General features: G+C 37.8%; 1 protein-coding gene and 1 non-coding gene across 2 annotated transcripts in view; both read left to right on the top strand.

The window, feature by feature from the left end:
- The first annotated feature begins 657 nt into the window (after window positions 1–657).
- LOC132356992 (sex comb on midleg-like protein 2) overlaps window positions 658–19,783 on the top strand; it is a 74,323-nt gene continuing 55,197 nt past the window's right edge. The window contains exons 1-4 of the mRNA XM_059910299.1: window positions 658–721; window positions 6,257–6,325; window positions 10,877–10,947; window positions 11,787–12,021. Of these exons, the coding sequence (XP_059766282.1) occupies window positions 11,823–12,021 (199 nt within the window). The 5' untranslated portion in view covers window positions 658–721; window positions 6,257–6,325; window positions 10,877–10,947; window positions 11,787–11,822. The remainder of the gene's footprint in view (window positions 722–6,256; window positions 6,326–10,876; window positions 10,948–11,786; window positions 12,022–19,783) is intronic.
- Window positions 10,730–10,802, top strand: TRNAE-UUC (transfer RNA glutamic acid (anticodon UUC)). Its single transcript has one exon. It is a non-coding gene; the product is annotated as a tRNA-Glu (tRNA).

The raw sequence follows: 19,783 nt of genomic DNA, 5'->3' as shown, positions 1-19,783 counted from the left end.
AAAGAATTTTGGTTAATTATTCAGCATAATAATAGTATTATGATTAATTTTTAAATGAGTCATTTAAGAAATATATACTGTAATAAATGTGGATGAAATACATCTTAGACTTGTTGAAGTCCCAAGGTCCAGTACTGTTTGAGTTCCTCAGCCTAGCACAGAGAAAAGCTTTGCCTAGTCCATTGAATTACATTGTATTCTAGCTTCCCTTTTGTTTTAAATTCTCAAAAGCATGCACTTTATTTCTGAGGCACATTAATCTGAACATTGTAAGGATCAGCTCAGCTCATTTTGGTTTGTTCGTTCATTCACTTAACAAATGCTCAAGGGTGTTCTGTATGCCAGGTCCTTTTCTAGGCACTGAGGATACAGCAGTGAACAAAGGAGACAAAATAAATTTAAAAATTCCTGATCTTTTGGAGCTTACATTTGAGTGAAGTGAGACATACGATAAACAAATAAGCAAATTATAAGGTACATTATATATTGGAAAGTGAAGTCCTATGCAGAAAATGAGGATATTAATTACAAAATTAAAGCTGGCTTCTATTAGAAAATAGTTTTAGTTTATGGTTTTTATAAGTACTCTTTCAAACTGTTGCTCTGGCCTTCTGTTAGTTCTCACTATTTTCTTTCTTTCTTTTTTTTTAAGAGTCAACGGATGCAGAGAAGGAGAATCAAGAGAAAGCTCCTCAGTCAGACACATCTCCTGTGCAAAATGGTAGGTTTTAAATTAGTTCAGTACAACATATTTTTCTTCCTCACTCAGTGTTGATATAAACTCTTTTCTTATTGCTTTTGGTGTAATCTCTGTATAGTAAGCTCCTGTAAGTATAAAATCTAAGCAATAGGAAAGGTCAAAAAGATAGTATTTAATTTTGAAAATTTTACCTTGGTTTCACGTAGAGAGGGATTAAGTTAAAAGATAACCCTGTATTTCAGTGCAAATGTTGCCAAATTAAAGATATATAGTTATTAATTACCATGAATTACCAATTTAAAATAATTTGATTATTAATAAAAACCCTTCTAACACTAGAGTCAATGTGAAAGTCCTTTTTTGATGGTCAAAAGACAGTCCAGTGGATTAAAGCTTAGGCATTGAGGGGGTCTGACAGACCTGTTCTAGGATCTTGGCCTCATTCTTTACTGGCCTTGTGACCTTGGGCAAATTACTCAACATTCTTAGTCTCCTTTTTCTCCTGTGTAGCACAGGGATAATACTACTTACCTCATGGAACTATTAGAATTCAAGAAAATGAGTGTAAAGCACCTAATATAATGCCTAGGCTTATAGTAAATGTTCAGTAAATGTTAACTTTATTTATGAAGTCTGAGTTATTAATTCATGTTTTAAGTTTTTTTATTGTGAACAGCATGTATATAGCACTACATCAGAGACGCAGGAGATAGAATCTGACCCATTGCACCTGCTCTTAAGGAAAATGAGAAAATAAGTCATACATAGACAAAAGGCTGAATTAAAAAAATACTACAGCAAACTTACTGTGTTTGCCAGAGATTTCCAGGCAAACCTCTTGCCCCTTGTCTTTCTGTTGTACCTGCCCTGCCAGCCCTACTCTTGGAGTAAGTAGTTCACCCATGACTTCCTGTTCCTACAGGAAGATTGCCTATAGAGGTAATCCCCATGGAGTCATTCTTTCTCACTGTAGCTGTGTCCTCAGTGTTTCCTTAGCTCTCTTTCTCATTGGCCTTATTTTGTTCCTCAGGTCTTCCTTCCAACCCACAAAACCCTCCAAAGGAAATGGAGGCCGTTAGGTTAGAATGTTCTTCCTTATCCCTACAAATTCCTTTCCATTTTTTTAATATAACAGTTTTATTGAGATGTAATTCATATATCACACAATCCACCCATTTCAAATATACAATTCAGTGGTTCTCAGTAGTACATTCCCAGAGTTGTGTAACCATCACCATAATCAATTTTAGAACGTTTTCATCACCCTAAAAAGAGATCCTGTACCCAACGAGCAGCCACTCCCCATTTCCTCCCAGTGCCTCTCCCTAGGCAACCACTTATCTACTTTCTGTCTCTATAGATTTTCCTACTCTGGAAATTTCATGAAAATAAATTTGAAAAAATATACGCTTAAAGGTTGAAACTAGTAACTTTTCAAAATTCTCAAACTCTCTGTTTGAGAAATTCTGATGAAAAATGATATTACTTAATCAAATTGACAGACATCTGCAGATATTTCTCAGGGCCCTGACTCTAACATCTCATTTTAGAAATCAGTGAGTGACTGCTGGAAGGTAAGCTCCAAGAGAGCCAGGAGTTTTGTCTGTTTTATTAACTGCTGCATCTGCAGTACCTAGTACAGTGCCTGACACATACTGGTGACCTTCTATGGGAATCCATTGATGAATAAGACAGATACGATTCTTGCTGTCTTTGAGCTTAAGTAGACATTAAACAAATGCCCAGTTACAGTTGTGATAAATGCTATGAGGTATTGGGTGCTGATCATTCAGCTGAGAAGCTGCAAGCTCTAGATGTTTTGCCCATTTTCTTTACATAGCCTCTGAACCCAAACCCAGCACTGGTAGAAGACATTATGATTCTGATTTACTCTGGAGAAGACTGGGGGGCCTCATAGATTATGTTCAGTTTGCTGAAAGGTGTTTGGGTTAATGTGTGGACTAGAATAGAGTACAAATCAAACAAGAAGGACAATAGACATGTGCAGGTAACAGTCAGATCACAAAGTTATGTACGTACATCTGTCTCACGAACAGGCCTATCAGTTCCCAGGGCTCCTTTCTGAGAGAGGGTAAATCCGCCCCCCGCCCCCCCCCCCCCCCCCCCGCCAGATCTGTCAGTGAGGATAAGATGCAGAGGCAGACGGGAACTTCATGCTTGTCTGTGACTTTGACTATTTTGGCTCCTGGTCAGCAATTCCAGCTGTGATACTGTAGATGTATCAAATCTAAATTAGTAAAGCCTTTTGCTATGTGTGTTTCCCCCATGTTATTGGCAGGCTCTCATCCTATGGGCAACCAAGCTGAACGGTTCTGTGGACTAAAAATTTTTGCCTTATGAATAAAGAAAAAAATTAAGGCTCCAAAGGTTAAATTAACTAGCAGTGCAATAGAAAATAATCGTATTATGGAGCACTGGTATAAAGGATTTGCTAGTTCCAATTATAGCCCATTAAGACACAAATGGTAATAGAATATTTTAAAAATTGTGTTGGATAAAGTATTTTCCAATGTCATTGAAAAATTTTACAAATGTAACTGGTTTGTGGAAGAGTCTTCATTAAGTTCTTTGAGGTATAATTGTGAAATGGTTTTGATTTCTCAGTCATTATTTTCAACTTATACTCCTTTCTTCCTGGTATGGTGGCTCCTTAATGACATCCTGGTCAGATTTTTTTCCCCCATTCATGTGTTGTTTTGTTCTTCTTTGGTAATGCTCTCCAAGATCGTATGGTGGTAGAGCTTCAGTTAGAACCTTGGGTCTCTTGATTGTCAGGTTAGGGCTTAGGAGGTCACTGAAATAACCTGGTCAGTTAAATTTTGGAGCCACAGATCTCAGTTTTCACTTTTAATAAAGCTATCCAGTATTCTTAAGTTTAGGCACAACTATGACATTTAGTTTTAGAATAATAACATAAACCATTTATTGAGTTACTTGCATGTATACTACTTCACTTAGTTCTCAAAATACCTTATACCATATGTATTACTTTCCTCGTTTTATAGATGAAGGAACTGAGGCTGAGAGAGTGAAATGACTTGCTCAGGGTCACGTAGCTAGTAAGAGGCAGAGTCAGACTGAAAGACGGCAGGTTCAGCTCCAGAGCCTGTGTTCCTTGACATTCTGCTGCATACCTTTCAGCACTGTGGTAGTGCTTGCTTTACATTATCTGGAAGAAGAATTAAACCCAGTATTTTTTTTTTTTAGTGGACAAATCTCTAAAAGGGTATACAGTGTTACATATGACATGCTTAATACCATATATAATATGTGTACATGCACATATAAATGGATACTTTCAGGTAACAGTGGTATTCTGAAGTTGGCTCACATCGGCTTGGGAGAGCCGGTGGTACACATTTCTTCCCAACTTTGTGGTTGGTGACTTTACCTTGGCACCTTGCAGTCAGCCATGGTGGTAGTATTTACACCACAGAAATCTGCAAACACTACCAGTCAGGCTTTTTGTTTGTTTGTATTTTCTGGAAAGTTGGCTGTTAAACATTTATTAGCAGTGTGTAAGTGGAACTGTTATATCCTTTGAAGGTTATATAAGAGGCTAGTAACACAGATTCCCCTAGGGAGGGAACTGCCGAACCCAATATTTTTATAGTGAGGAAATTAGACAAGAGTATAGAAAAAACCTCATGGTTGATGAGAATTAAACTTTGTATGAATTAATAGTACCTTTAATACTGCTATCAAGTCTTTCAGTGTCTTGGCAGTGTGACTGGCACAGTGAAAATCTTACTGTAGAACTATTTAGTAAATATAAATGTGTACTGTCTTCATACTAGCCAAATTATTTAAATAGAGAGCAGCCCATACATCCCTCTTGAGTGTTCACGTATGTTGAAGAGTCACCCAGTCATAACCAGAAAGTAGATCTGTTACCTTAAATGGTACACCTGGCATCATTCATAGATTCTTTTTTAAGAAGCTTGTCACTTGACAATTCAAGCATCAGTAAGGGTAAAACAGCAATAGATGGAAACACATCAAGTGTGGTTAAATTCGTTAGTTCATAATGATACTAAAAAACAAAGCAAAACTTATTTGTCATCTGTGGAGAATGGTATGGATACGATTCTTTTTTTTTTTTTTTTTTTTTTAATTTTTACAATTTTCTGGCCACACGGCATGTGGGATCTTAGTTCCCCGACCAGGATCGAACCCATGCTCCCTACATTGGAAGCACAGAGTCTTAACCACTGGACCGCCAGGGAAGTCCCACGGGTACAATTCATTACTTTGAAAACTAGAAAATAAAGGAAAAGAACAAAGTGTTGATTGTGACTTCCCTTTGTGAGCTCTACCTCAAGGTAACTGAATGGTTGAAGAGGGGAGGTTTCTCTCTATAGAAGTTTTCTGGCTAATAAAGACAGGATGATAATTAGAATACCTCCATTTTGCAGCCACTAATGAACTAATGGAGCTAGGCAATAATCATCCATGGCGGCTCATATCACAAAAAGAGCGAGAACTAGGTATATTAGGAACCCCCTGTGAGAAGTACCTATGAAGTCATCTTCTCTCCTCCTCCCAAAAAAGCCAAACCTGAATCTGGTTAAGCTCTTCTGGCTCGAAATAGCAATACAAATTTAGAGAAAATATAAGGACCAGAAGAACCCAGCATCATGAGGAAGTGGTCAGCAAACTCCAGACTGGAAATCTCTGAACTGGTATCATCGGCAAAAAAATTGCTAGGGGAAGGGGGAAAAAGGAGGAGGAGGAGGAGGAGTCTACAGATCAAAAGAAATTTAAGAAATGTATCTGCCATTGCTCTGTATGGACTTTATTTGTGTCCTGATTGAAACAGACACATTTAAAATATTTAGGACAATAGGGAAAATGAGAATACTGACTACTTATTTGATAATATTAAAGAATTTTGGTTAATTATTCAGCATAATAATAGTATTATGATTAATTTTTAAATGAGTCATTTAAGAAATATATACTGTAATAAATGTGGATGAAATACATCTTAGACTTGTTGAAGTCCCAAGGTCCAGTACTGTTTGAGTTCCTCAGCCTAGCACAGAGAAAAGCTTTGCCTAGTCCATTGAATTACATTGTATTCTAGCTTCCCTTTTGTTTTAAATTCTCAAAAGCATGCACTTTATTTCTGAGGCACATTAATCTGAACATTGTAAGGATCAGCTCAGCTCATTTTGGTTTGTTCGTTCATTCACTTAACAAATGCTCAAGGGTGTTCTGTATGCCAGGTCCTTTTCTAGGCACTGAGGATACAGCAGTGAACAAAGGAGACAAAATAAATTTAAAAATTCCTGATCTTTTGGAGCTTACATTTGAGTGAAGTGAGACATACGATAAACAAATAAGCAAATTATAAGGTACATTATATATTGGAAAGTGAAGTCCTATGCAGAAAATGAGGATATTAATTACAAAATTAAAGCTGGCTTCTATTAGAAAATAGTTTTAGTTTATGGTTTTTATAAGTACTCTTTCAAACTGTTGCTCTGGCCTTCTGTTAGTTCTCACTATTTTCTTTCTTTCTTTTTTTTTAAGAGTCAACGGATGCAGAGAAGGAGAATCAAGAGAAAGCTCCTCAGTCAGACACATCTCCTGTGCAAAATGGTAGGTTTTAAATTAGTTCAGTACAACATATTTTTCTTCCTCACTCAGTGTTGATATAAACTCTTTTCTTATTGCTTTTGGTGTAATCTCTGTATAGTAAGCTCCTGTAAGTATAAAATCTAAGCAATAGGAAAGGTCAAAAAGATAGTATTTAATTTTGAAAATTTTACCTTGGTTTCACGTAGAGAGGGATTAAGTTAAAAGATAACCCTGTATTTCAGTGCAAATGTTGCCAAATTAAAGATATATAGTTATTAATTACCATGAATTACCAATTTAAAATAATTTGATTATTAATAAAAACCCTTCTAACACTAGAGTCAATGTGAAAGTCCTTTTTTGATGGTCAAAAGACAGTCCAGTGGATTAAAGCTTAGGCATTGAGGGGGTCTGACAGACCTGTTCTAGGATCTTGGCCTCATTCTTTACTGGCCTTGTGACCTTGGGCAAATTACTCAACATTCTTAGTCTCCTTTTTCTCCTGTGTAGCACAGGGATAATACTACTTACCTCATGGAACTATTAGAATTCAAGAAAATGAGTGTAAAGCACCTAATATAATGCCTAGGCTTATAGTAAATGTTCAGTAAATGTTAACTTTATTTATGAAGTCTGAGTTATTAATTCATGTTTTAAGTTTTTTTATTGTGAACAGCATGTATATAGCACTACATCAGAGACGCAGGAGATAGAATCTGACCCATTGCACCTGCTCTTAAGGAAAATGAGAAAATAAGTCATACATAGACAAAAGGCTGAATTAAAAAAATACTACAGCAAACTTACTGTGTTTGCCAGAGATTTCCAGGCAAACCTCTTGCCCCTTGTCTTTCTGTTGTACCTGCCCTGCCAGCCCTACTCTTGGAGTAAGTAGTTCACCCATGACTTCCTGTTCCTACAGGAAGATTGCCTATAGAGGTAATCCCCATGGAGTCATTCTTTCTCACTGTAGCTGTGTCCTCAGTGTTTCCTTAGCTCTCTTTCTCATTGGCCTTATTTTGTTCCTCAGGTCTTCCTTCCAACCCACAAAACCCTCCAAAGGAAATGGAGGCCGTTAGGTTAGAATGTTCTTCCTTATCCCTACAAATTCCTTTCCATTTTTTTAATATAACAGTTTTATTGAGATGTAATTCATATATCACACAATCCACCCATTTCAAATATACAATTCAGTGGTTCTCAGTAGTACATTCCCAGAGTTGTGTAACCATCACCATAATCAATTTTAGAACGTTTTCATCACCCTAAAAAGAGATCCTGTACCCAACGAGCAGCCACTCCCCATTTCCTCCCAGTGCCTCTCCCTAGGCAACCACTTATCTACTTTCTGTCTCTATAGATTTTCCTACTCTGGAAATTTCATGAAAATAAATTTGAAAAAATATACGCTTAAAGGTTGAAACTAGTAACTTTTCAAAATTCTCAAACTCTCTGTTTGAGAAATTCTGATGAAAAATGATATTACTTAATCAAATTGACAGACATCTGCAGATATTTCTCAGGGCCCTGACTCTAACATCTCATTTTAGAAATCAGTGAGTGACTGCTGGAAGGTAAGCTCCAAGAGAGCCAGGAGTTTTGTCTGTTTTATTAACTGCTGCATCTGCAGTACCTAGTACAGTGCCTGACACATACTGGTGACCTTCTATGGGAATCCATTGATGAATAAGACAGATACGATTCTTGCTGTCTTTGAGCTTAAGTAGACATTAAACAAATGCCCAGTTACAGTTGTGATAAATGCTATGAGGTATTGGGTGCTGATCATTCAGCTGAGAAGCTGCAAGCTCTAGATGTTTTGCCCATTTTCTTTACATAGCCTCTGAACCCAAACCCAGCACTGGTAGAAGACATTATGATTCTGATTTACTCTGGAGAAGACTGGGGGGCCTCATAGATTATGTTCAGTTTGCTGAAAGGTGTTTGGGTTAATGTGTGGACTAGAATAGAGTACAAATCAAACAAGAAGGACAATAGACATGTGCAGGTAACAGTCAGATCACAAAGTTATGTATGTACATCTGTCTCACGAACAGGCCTATCAGTTCCCAGGGCTCCTTTCTGAGAGAGGGTAAATCCGCCCCCCCCCCCCCCCCCCCGCCAGATCTGTCAGTGAGGATAAGATGCAGAGGCAGACGGGAACTTCATGCTTGTCTGTGACTTTGACTATTTTGGCTCCTGGTCAGCAATTCCAGCTGTGATACTGTAGATGTATCAAATCTAAATTAGTAAAGCCTTTTGCTATGTGTGTTTCCCCCATGTTATTGGCAGGCTCTCATCCTATGGGCAACCAAGCTGAACGGTTCTGTGGACTAAAAATTTTTGCCTTATGAATAAAGAAAAAAATTAAGGCTCCAAAGGTTAAATTAACTAGCAGTACAATAGAAAATAATCGTATTATGGAGCACTGGTATAAAGGATTTGCTAGTTCCAATTATAGCCCATTAAGACACAAATGGTAATAGAATATTTTAAAAATTGTGTTGGATAAAGTATTTTCCAATGTCATTGAAAAATTTTACAAATGTAACTGGTTTGTGGAAGAGTCTTCATTAAGTTCTTTGAGGTATAATTGTGAAATGGTTTTGATTTCTCAGTCATTATTTTCAACTTATACTCCTTTCTTCCTGGTATGGTGGCTCCTTAATGACATCCTGGTCAGATTTTTTTCCCCCATTCATGTGTTGTTTTGTTCTTCTTTGGTAATGCTCTCCAAGATCGTATGGTGGTAGAGCTTCAGTTAGAACCTTGGGTCTCTTGATTGTCAGGTTAGGGCTTAGGAGGTCACTGAAATAACCTGGTCAGTTAAATTTTGGAGCCACAGATCTCAGTTTTCACTTTTAATAAAGCTATCCAGTATTCTTAAGTTTAGGCACAACTATGACATTTAGTTTTAGAATAATAACATAAACCATTTATTGAGTTACTTGCATGTATACTACTTCACTTAGTTCTCAAAATACCTTATACCATATGTATTACTTTCCTCGTTTTATAGATGAAGGAACTGAGGCTGAGAAAGTGAAATGACTTGCTCAGGGTCACGTAGCTAGTAAGAGGCAGAGTCAGACTGAAAGACGGCAGGTTCAGCTCCAGAGCCTGTGTTCCTTGACATTCTGCTGCATACCTTTCAGCACTGTGGTAGTGCTTGCTTTACATTATCTGGAAGAAGAATTAAACCCAGTATTTTTTTTTTTTAGTGGACAAATCTCTAAAAGGGTATACAGTGTTACATATGACATGCTTAATACCATATATAATATGTGTACATGCACATATAAATGGATACTTTCAGGTAACAGTGGTATTCTGAAGTTGGCTCACATCGGCTTGGGAGAGCCGGTGGTACACATTTCTTCCCAACTTTGTGGTTGGTGACTTTACCTTGGCACCTTGCAGTCAGCCATGGTGGTAGTATTTACACCACAGAAATCTGCAAACCCTACCAGTCAGGCTTTTTGTTTGTTTGTATTTTCTGGAAAGTTGGCTGTTAAACATTTTTAAGCAGTGTGTAAGTGGAACTGTTATATCCTTTGAAGGTTATATAAGAGGCTAGTAACACAGATTCCCCTAGGGAGGGAACTGCCGAACCCAATATTTTTATAGTGAGGAAATTAGACAAGAGTATAGAAAAAACCTCATGGTTGATGAGAATTAAACTTTGTATGAATTAATAGTACCTTTAATACTGCTATCAAGTCTTTCAGTGTCTTGGCAGTGTGACTGGCACAGTGAATTGACGTGTCCAGGCAAAGTATACTGCTTTCTGACCTTCTCTTCTAGCATAATATATCATGAAGGCTAAGTGAGAGAAAGGACAGCAAGAGTTTGTAGAAAATATAGATAATTACAACAATGCATATCAGTCATTGCACTGATGACTGGTTTCTGCTTTGTTCTGCTCCCATATTCTTAACACCCTGGATGGGGATCTGATAGTCAGTTGAGAAACAATGCTGGTTCTCAGAGTTTTTCTTTCCACAAAGTATTGCTTTATTTCTGCTCTACCACACATCTAAACACCTTTAGATCCCTGTGAAAAACAAACGCCTTCACAGTAATGGGATGAAATGGTAAAAACATGTCTTGAGTAAATTTATATTTGAGACATATGAGTAGAATTTGCTATTACTCTATAAAAAGTCCTTTAGTTATTTCTAGAGTTCACATTTTCAGAAGCACTGTGCTGCAGTCTTCATTACATCAAGATGATCTAGATTGTAATTTATATCAGAGCTATTATTATCAGGAAGTTGTCTTATTTTTTACTTCCATGCTGGTAGTCAAATGTAGATCAGGAAATTTGAATCTGTTCTTTAAGAAGTATTTCTTTGAAGAGATATGGAACTAAAACCCATTTTATTCCTGAAAGTTAGTATACATATTATATGTATTAATGGGAATTCCCTGCTGGTCCAGTGGTTAAGACTCGGCACTTTCACTGCCGTGGGCCCAGGTTCGATTCCTGGTCGGGGAACTAAGATCCCACAAGCTGCGTGGCATGGCCAAAAAAAGGAAACAACAAAACTATTTTTGCGTGTTTTTTTCCAGATGATTTTCACTGGGAAAATTACTTGAAAGAGACTGGATCTTTAAGTGCTCCTTCAGAGTGTTTCAGACAGGTATGCCAAAATTCTGTAGATGTCATGTTGTATATATTGATGTAAACTATTAACTTGTTGAAGGGTGCCTGTGTGATTGTTAGGTTCTAGTAGTGTGAGGACATAGTGGGATTGTGGTAGTGCTGCTTAAGAACCAGATGGTCTCTTTGCATCCATTCATTAAGAATTTACTTTATGTCAGATATACTAAGCTCTTATGACTGCCCCTCTGGAGAGAAAGACAGACATGTAAATAATTAATTATGAAAAGTGTGATAAGTATACTGGGAGGGCTTACAGAAGAGGTGGCTATCTGAGGTGGTTGGGATGAGGGGAGGGATATTCCAGGCAGAGAGAACATCCAAAGCAAAGGCACGTGGGTGTAAAAGAACCTGAGTGTTAAGGGATGGTATGGGGTGGCTGAAGCACAAAGTGGGTAGAAGTGATAATATGGGAATGAGATTAAGGTGCGGTGGCTTTTAACCTGTACTGAGGATTTGGACTTTATGTTAGGCAGTGGTGAGCTGCCGTTCGGCTTATTTTAAGGGGAATGGCCTAATCATATTCTTATTTTAGAAAGCCACTCAGGATGCATTTTTGAGGCTGTATTTGGGTTGCCTGGAAGTGGGCAGATGAGTAAGACCAGCAGTGGGCAGCCAAGTCAGGCTGCATGTCAAGCCAAGGAGAGGGTTTGGAGAAGATCTTTTTCTTAACCCTTATAGCTCTTACTTTGTTCATCAACTGCTGTGACTGTTACTTAAAACGTTCCTCGCGTATTCTGGTAACATAACTGACCATTTGATTTTCTTATAGTTGATGGGTTTTAACAAAATTTTATTTATATGTGTGTTTATATATAGTCCAAGATTCCACCAGCTAATGACTTCAAAGTTGGTATGAAATTGGAAGCCCGTGACCCTCGCAATATGACTTCAATATGTATCGCCACAGTCGTTGGAATTACTGGTGCCAGGCTACGTTTAAGACTGGACGGTAGTGACAACAGAAATGATTTTTGGCGGCTTGTTGATTCTCCGGACATACAGCCTGTTGGGACATGTGAAAAGGAGGGGGACTTACTTCAGCCTCCACTGGGTAAGGATAAACAGTTTTTAAAATAACATATTCTTGTTAATGTAATATTCAATAGAAATAATTTTAACTGGCCTTTTAAAAATCTCTTCTTCTGGGCATTCTTACAAATAGATAGTCAGGTGGTAACTGTGGAGAATGTTGAGAAAGTAACTCAGTACCATATGTTATAGAGTTTCACCTAAGTACATATTTGGCATTTGTGTGCTAAAGTTTCCCCACTCCGGCAAGACTCATTCTGCCTTAAAACTTGAAATGTCAAAAGCAGCTCTACTGGATTACACATGAAGATTCAGAAACCCTTCTGGGGGAGAAGTTTGTAGCATTTGATATGAGTCACTTCCTCCCTCAATATTGTCTAATGAGCCATTCATCATTTTTGGTATGGGGATGAGCACAGCAGAAGGGTATGATTTTACATTGGGACTCCAGTTTCAGACTTGGGAATTTCATTCCACCTATGTGGGAAGAAGTCATAGTGAGAGGGGTAGGAGCCAGTACCTGTAGATCTTTGAAAAGGAGGAGGTGGATGGAACTCTTCAGCAAAGGTTTTTAATACAAAGCTCTCAATTTTGACCAAGTTTTTAAAAGGTAAGAAGTCTGTGACACTAATTTTGTGCAAAAATTTTCTCTTTTAAAGAGTACCATGGTATTCTGTAGAATATAAGGATTTAGTTTATTACTTCTACATTCTGAGTGAATGGTGGGTATCGGTTTTTGTTTCTTCTTTACAATGCTAAAAATGAAAATTCTCTATTATAAAGCACAGTGAGAGAATGGATTTTTTTGTCTCCTACTAGTGAAAAATTCCCTGGGAACCAAAAATGTAAGATAATAATAACTACTCTTTTAGCAATATCTTTTTATACTGTCCTTGCTGTAATTGTTACTTATTCCTAATTTGGTTTAAAATATTTGAAAAAACTAATCAGAGATGTGTTATTCCAAGAAGATGGTTTAGGGTGTATGTGTTTTATGCTTTTCCCCTTTTCTTTCTTCATATCATTCACATTTTTTGTTGTTTATTTTTATAATATTTCTTAAATCATACAGAATTCTGTAAGAGACATAATATAAACCTGAGGCTTAGTGCTTCCCTGTTTGGATTTTATTTCTCTGTTTACAGCATGATACTATGTGTTTGTATTTTGTTTAAAGGAAACATAGCTATTGTGATTGTCAGCATTTCAAACACATAACCAGATTTATAATCATTCTTTTTTCAAATTATTTTTAGAGTTTATTAATTAAAAATATGAAATACATAGCAATACATGCTGATTAGTGTGTATTTTGACAGCACATAATAAAAAAAATGCAATTTTTGCCTATTTGCTCATCAGGCGCTTTTGAATAGTTTCCATTTTAATATAACACAACTTATTTCGTTTTCCTTTTTAAAAAGTTTATTTATTTAAACCTTAAAGGTTATTATTTAAAAGGTTTTTTTTTTGTTTTTTTTGGTTTTTTTTGGCTGCGTTGGGTCTTTGTTGCTGCGCACGGGCTTTCTCTAGTTGTGGCGAGCGGGAGCTACTCTTCGTTGTGGAGCACGGGCTTCTCATTGTGGTGGCTTCTCTTATTGTGGAGCACGGGCCCTAGGCACCCGGGCTTCAGTAGTTGCAGCACGCAGGCTCAGTAGTTGCGGCACACGGGCCCTAGAGTGCGTGGGCTCAGTAGTTGGCGCACAGGCTCTAGGGCGCACAGGCTTCCGTAGTTGTGGCGTGTGGGCTCAGTAGTTGTGGCACACAGGCTTAGTTGCTCTGTGACATGTGGGATCTTCCTGGACCAGGGATCGAACCCGTGTCCTCTGCATTGGCAGGCACATTCTTAACCACTGCACCACCAGGGAAGTCCCTAAAAGGTTTTTTTAAAGTTTCAACATACATGGAGAAAAGTGTACAGCTTATAAACGAACACACTTGTATAACCAACACCCAAATCAAGAAATAGAACATTGTCAGCACCCTAGAAGCCCCCCATTCCTGCTGATCCCCAGTCATATCCTCCTCCTTCCCAAAGGTAACTACTGTCCAGACTTCCTAATATCATGGATTAGTTTTATCTATGAATTTTTAACATGCACTTTGATCTTTTTTGACCTTTTAATCTATGTTTGACTTTAGGCAATTAAAGAATTAAGAAAAATGCTAAATTAAAAAAGAAAATCATGGTACATCATGTAATAGGATAAGATGGGGGTTAAGAGAAAGGCATAAGGACCAGAGAATGATTCTTATGCACTATTCTAACCACAGTGTGGAGAATCCATGCTGTGGATAACTATTTATTAGATATCACTAATAATACTGATTTATTTTAAGAGAGTGTGTAACAACCCTCCCCCATTTTTCCCTAGCAACAATTATTTTCCTAGTCAGATTAAGGGTGTTTGGGTACATGATTATTATAGGATGACTTTCTGTCTGAACTTCCTTGCGTATTTTATCCTATTGATGGACCCATTGCCAACGTGATTCATGTGCCTCCCTATCTTAATGCATGTATTCATCAGGGATGCATGCCAAGTTCTCACCAATTCTGGCATCAAGGGAGGCAAGTGTTGCATGTAACAGATTGCCCCCAGAAAATACTAAAACTAGCAGACCCCTGCTCCCCGCTGCACATGCCAGATGCTGTGATATTCACCATTAATTGATGAGATCTCTAGAGAAGACACCTGTTGAGTCTATTTTGATAGTATCTGATAACAAGTTCTAAGATAAGATCATTTACTGTGAGCAAAGATTACTAAAGTGAGAGCTGTCTTTTTTCCCAACATAATGTATGAAAAATTTCAAACCTACAAAAAAGGTGAAAGAATTTTACAGTGAACACCGCATACCCACTACCTAGGCTCTACCCGTTATCATTTTACTATACTTGCTTTATCACTTATCTGTCCATCTGTCCTCCTGTCGATTCATCAGTCCATCATATTTTTAAATGCACTTCAGGATAAGTTATTGCCATCAGTGCGTTTCTCCTAAATACGTTCGCATGCATATCATTAACTAGAGTTCACTGTTTATTTACAGGTTTTTTCCTTTTGAGGTGAAATTTACATATGGTGAAATGCACCATCATAAGTGTACATTTGCTGAGTTTGACAGAAAACTGTCTTTCGGAAAGGAAATAAGGCAGGGGCTCTGCGGAAAAAGAGGGACTGGAAGTCTTTTGCAGCCTTTTTACCCTGCGTGTGTGGTTGTTGGTGGGGAATGGAAGCTCTCCTGGGCTCTGGCTTGGATTTCTCCTAGTATTATGGCCCATTCCCAACATACATGTGTATGTTGGTGAACCCTAGCTAGTGGCTTCTTTAAAATGAGAATTTCTACCCTCACTGTAGCATTCTTGTCTAATAGTACAGTGGATACAGTAGCACTGATTGGAGGGTGCACCAGCTCCTCTTGCCCATTTTCTGAGTTCCTCAATAAGAAAGTCATTCTCGGGAGGAGGGGCAAGATGGCAGAAGAGTAAGACGCGGAGATCACCTTCCTTCCCACAGATACAGTAGAAATACATCTACATGTGGAACTGCTCCTACAGAACACCCACTGAATGCTGGCAGAAGACGTTAGACCTCCCAAAAACTTTATTTTATTTTATTTTATCCTCTTTTTTTCTTTCTTTCTATTTTTTTCTCCCTTTTATTCTGAGCCGTGTGGATGAAAGGCTCTTGGTGCTCCAGCCAGGCATCAGGGCTGTGCCTCTGAGGTGGGAGAGCCAACTTCAGGACATTGGTCTACAAGAGACCTCCCAGCTCCACGTAATACCAAACGGCGAAAATCTCTCAGAGATCTCCATCTCAACATCAAGACCCAGCTTCACTCAACGACCAGCAAACTACAGTGCTGGACACCCTATGCCAAACAACTAGCAAGACAGGAACACAGCCCCATCCATTAGCAGAGAGGCTGCCTAAAATCATAATAAGGCCACAGACACCCCAAAACACACCACCAGACGTGGACATGCCCACCAGAAAGACAAGATCCAACCTCATCCACCAGAACACAGGCACTAGTCCCCTCCACCAGGACGCCTACACAACCCACTGAACCAACCTTAGCCACTGGGGACAGATACCAAAAACAACGGGAACTACGAACCTGCAGCCTGTGAAAAGGAGACCCCAAACACAGTAAGATAAGCAAAATGAGAAGACAAAAAACCACACAGCAGGTGAAGGAGCAGGGTCAAAACACACCAGACCTAACAAATGAAGAGGAAATAGGCAGTCTACCTGAAAAAGAATTCAGAATAATGATAGTAAAGATGATCCAAAATCTTGGAAATGGAATAGACAAAATGCAAGAAACATTTAACAAGGATGTAGAAGAACTAAAGAGGAACCAAGCAATGATGAAAAACACAATAAATGAAATTAAAAATACTCTAGACGGGATCAATAGCAGAATAACTGAGGCAGAAGAACGGATAAGTGACCTGGAAGACAGAATGGTGGAATTCACTGCTGCGGAACAGAATAAAGAAAAAAGAATGAAAAGAACTGAGGACAGTCTCAGAGACCTCTGGGACAACATTAAACGCACCAACATTCGAATTATAGGGGTCCCAGAAGAAGAAGAGAAAAAGAAAGGGACTGAGAAAATATTTGAAGAGATTATAGTTGAAAACTTCCCTAATATGGGAAAGGAAATAGTTAATCAAGTCCAGGAAGCACAGAGAGTCCCATACAGGATAAATCCAAGGAGAAACACGCCAAGACACATATTAATCAAACTATCAAAAATTAAATATAAAGAAAACATATTAAAAGCAGCAAGGGAAAAACAACAAATAACACACAAGGGAATCCCCATAAGGTTAACAGCTGATCTTTCAGCAGAAACTCTGCAAGCCAGAAGGGAGTGGCAGGATATACTTAAAGTCATGAAGGAGAAAAACCTACAACCAAGGTTACTCTACCCAGCAAGGATCTCATTCAGATTTGATGGAGAAATTAAAACCTTTACAGACAAGCAAAAGCTGAGAGAGTTCAGCACCACCAAACCAGCTTTACAACAAATGCTAAAGGAACTTCTCTAGGCAAGAAACACAAGAGGAGGAAAACACCTACAATAACAAACCCAAAATATTTAAGAAAATGGGAATAGGAACATACATATCGATAATTACCTTAAACGTAAATGGATTAAATGCTCCCACCAAAAGACACAGACTGGCTGAATGGATACAAAAACAAGACCCATATATATGCTGTCTACAAGAGACCCACTTCAGACCTAGGGACACTTACAGACTGAAAGTGAGGGGATGGAAAAAGATATTCCATGCAAATGGAAATCAAAAGAAAGCTGGAGTAGCAATTCTCATATCAGACAAAATAGACTTTAAAATAAAGACTATTACAAGAGACAAAGAAGGACACTATATAATGATCAAGGGATCAATCCAAGAGGAAGATATAACAATTGTAAATATTTATGCACCCAACATAGGAGCACCTCAATACATAAGGCAAATACTAACAGCCATAAAAGGGGAAATCGACAGTAACACAATCATAGTAGGGGACTTTAACACCCCACTTTCACCAATGGACAGATCATCCAAAATGAAAATAAATAAAGAAACACAAGCTTTAAATGATACATTAAACAAGATGGACTTAATTGATATTTATAGGACATTCCACCCAAAAACAACAGAATACACATTTTTCTCAAGTGCTCATGGAACATTCTCCAGGATAGATCATATCTTGGGTCACAAATCAAGCCTTGGTAAATTGAAGAAAACTGAAATCGTATCAAGTATCTTTTCCGACCACAACGCTATGAGACTAGATATCAATTACAGGAAAAGATCTGTAAAAAATACAAACACATGGAGGCTACACAATACACTACTTAATAACGAAGTGATCACTGAAGAAATCAAAGGGGAAATCAAAAAATACCTAGAAACAAATGACAATGGAGACACGACGACCCAAAACCTATGGGATGCAGCAAAAGCAGTGCTAAGAGGGAAGTTTATAGCAATACAAGCCTACATCAAGAAACAGGAAACATCTCGAATAAACAACCTAACCTTGCACCTAAAGCAATTAGAGAAAGAAGAGCAAAAAAACCCCAAAGCTAGCAGAAGGAAAGAAATCATAAAGATCAGATCAGAAATAAATGAAAAAGAAATGAAGGAAACAATAGCAAAAATCAATGAAACTAAAAGCTGGTTCTTCGAGAAGATAAACAAAATTGATAAACCATTAGCCAGACTCATCAAGAGAAAAAGGGAGAAGACTCAAATCAATAGAATTAGAAATGAAAAAGGAGAAGTAACCACTGACACTGCAGAAATACAAACGATCATGAGAGATTACTACAAGCAACTCTATGCCAATAAAATGGACAACCTGGAAGAAATGGACAGATTCTTAGAAATGCACAACCTACCGAGACTGAACCAGGAAGAAATAGAAAATATGAACAGACCAATCACAAGCACTGAAATTGAAACTGTGATTAAAAATCTTCCAACAAACAAAAGCCCAGGACCAGATGGCTTCACAGGCGAATTCTATCAAACATTTAGAGAAGAGCTAACACCTATCCTTCTCAAACTCTTCCAAAATATTGCAGAGGGAGGAACACTCCCCAACTCATTCTACGAGGCCACCATCACCCTGATACCAAAACCAGACAAAGATGTCACAAAGAAAGAAAACTACAGACCAATATCACTGATGAACATAGATGCAAAAATCCTCAACAAAATACTAGCAAACAGAATCCAACAGCACATTAAAAGGATCATACACCATGATCAAGTGGGGTTTATCCCAGGAATGCAAGGATTCTTCAATATATGCAAATCAATCAATGTGATACATCATATTAACAAATTGAAGGAGAAAAACCATATGATCATCTCAATAGATGCAGAGAAAGCTTTCGACAAAATTCAACACCCATTTATGATAAAAGCCCTGCAGAAAGTAGGCATAGAGGGAACTTTCCTCAACATAATAAAGGCCATATATGACAAACCCACAGCCAACATTGTCCTCAATGGTGAAAAACTGAAACCATTTCCACTAAGATCAGGAACAAGACAAGGTTGCCCACTCTCACCACTATTATTCAACATAGTTTTGGAAGTGTTAGCCACAGCAATCAGAGAAGAAAAAGAAATAAAAGGAATCCAAATCGGAAAAGAAGAAGTAAAGCTGTCACTGTTTGCAGATGACATGATACTATACATAGAGAATCCTAAAACTGCTACCAGAAAACTACTAGAGCTAATCAATGAATTTGGTAAAGTAGCAGGATACAAAATTAATGCACAGAAATCTCTTGCATTCCTATATACTAATGATGAAAAACCTGAAAGTGAAATTAAGAAAACACTCCCATTTACCTTTGCAACAAAAAGAATAAAATATCTAGGAATAAACCTACCTAAGGAGACAAAAGACCTGTATGCAGAAAATTATAGGACACTGATAAAAGAAATTAAAGATGATACAAATCGATGGAGAGATATACCATGTTCTTGGATTGGAAGAATCAACATTGTGAAAATGACTCTACTACCCAAAGCAATCTACAGATTCAATGCAATCCCTATCAAACTACCACTGGCATTTTTCACAGAACTAGAACAAAAATTTCACAATTTGTATGGAGACACAAAAGACCCCGAATAGCCAAAGCAATCTTGAGAACGAAAAATGGAGCTGGAGGAATCAGGCTCCCTGACTTCAGACTATATTACAAAGCTACAGTAATCAAGACAGTTTGGT

This window comes from Balaenoptera ricei, chromosome X (assembly GCF_028023285.1).
Source record: "Balaenoptera ricei isolate mBalRic1 chromosome X, mBalRic1.hap2, whole genome shotgun sequence".
NCBI lineage: Eukaryota > Metazoa > Chordata > Mammalia > Artiodactyla > Balaenopteridae > Balaenoptera > Balaenoptera ricei.
Note: the sequence above shows the minus strand (reverse complement) of the source record. Positions and strands in the feature narration are given on the sequence as shown.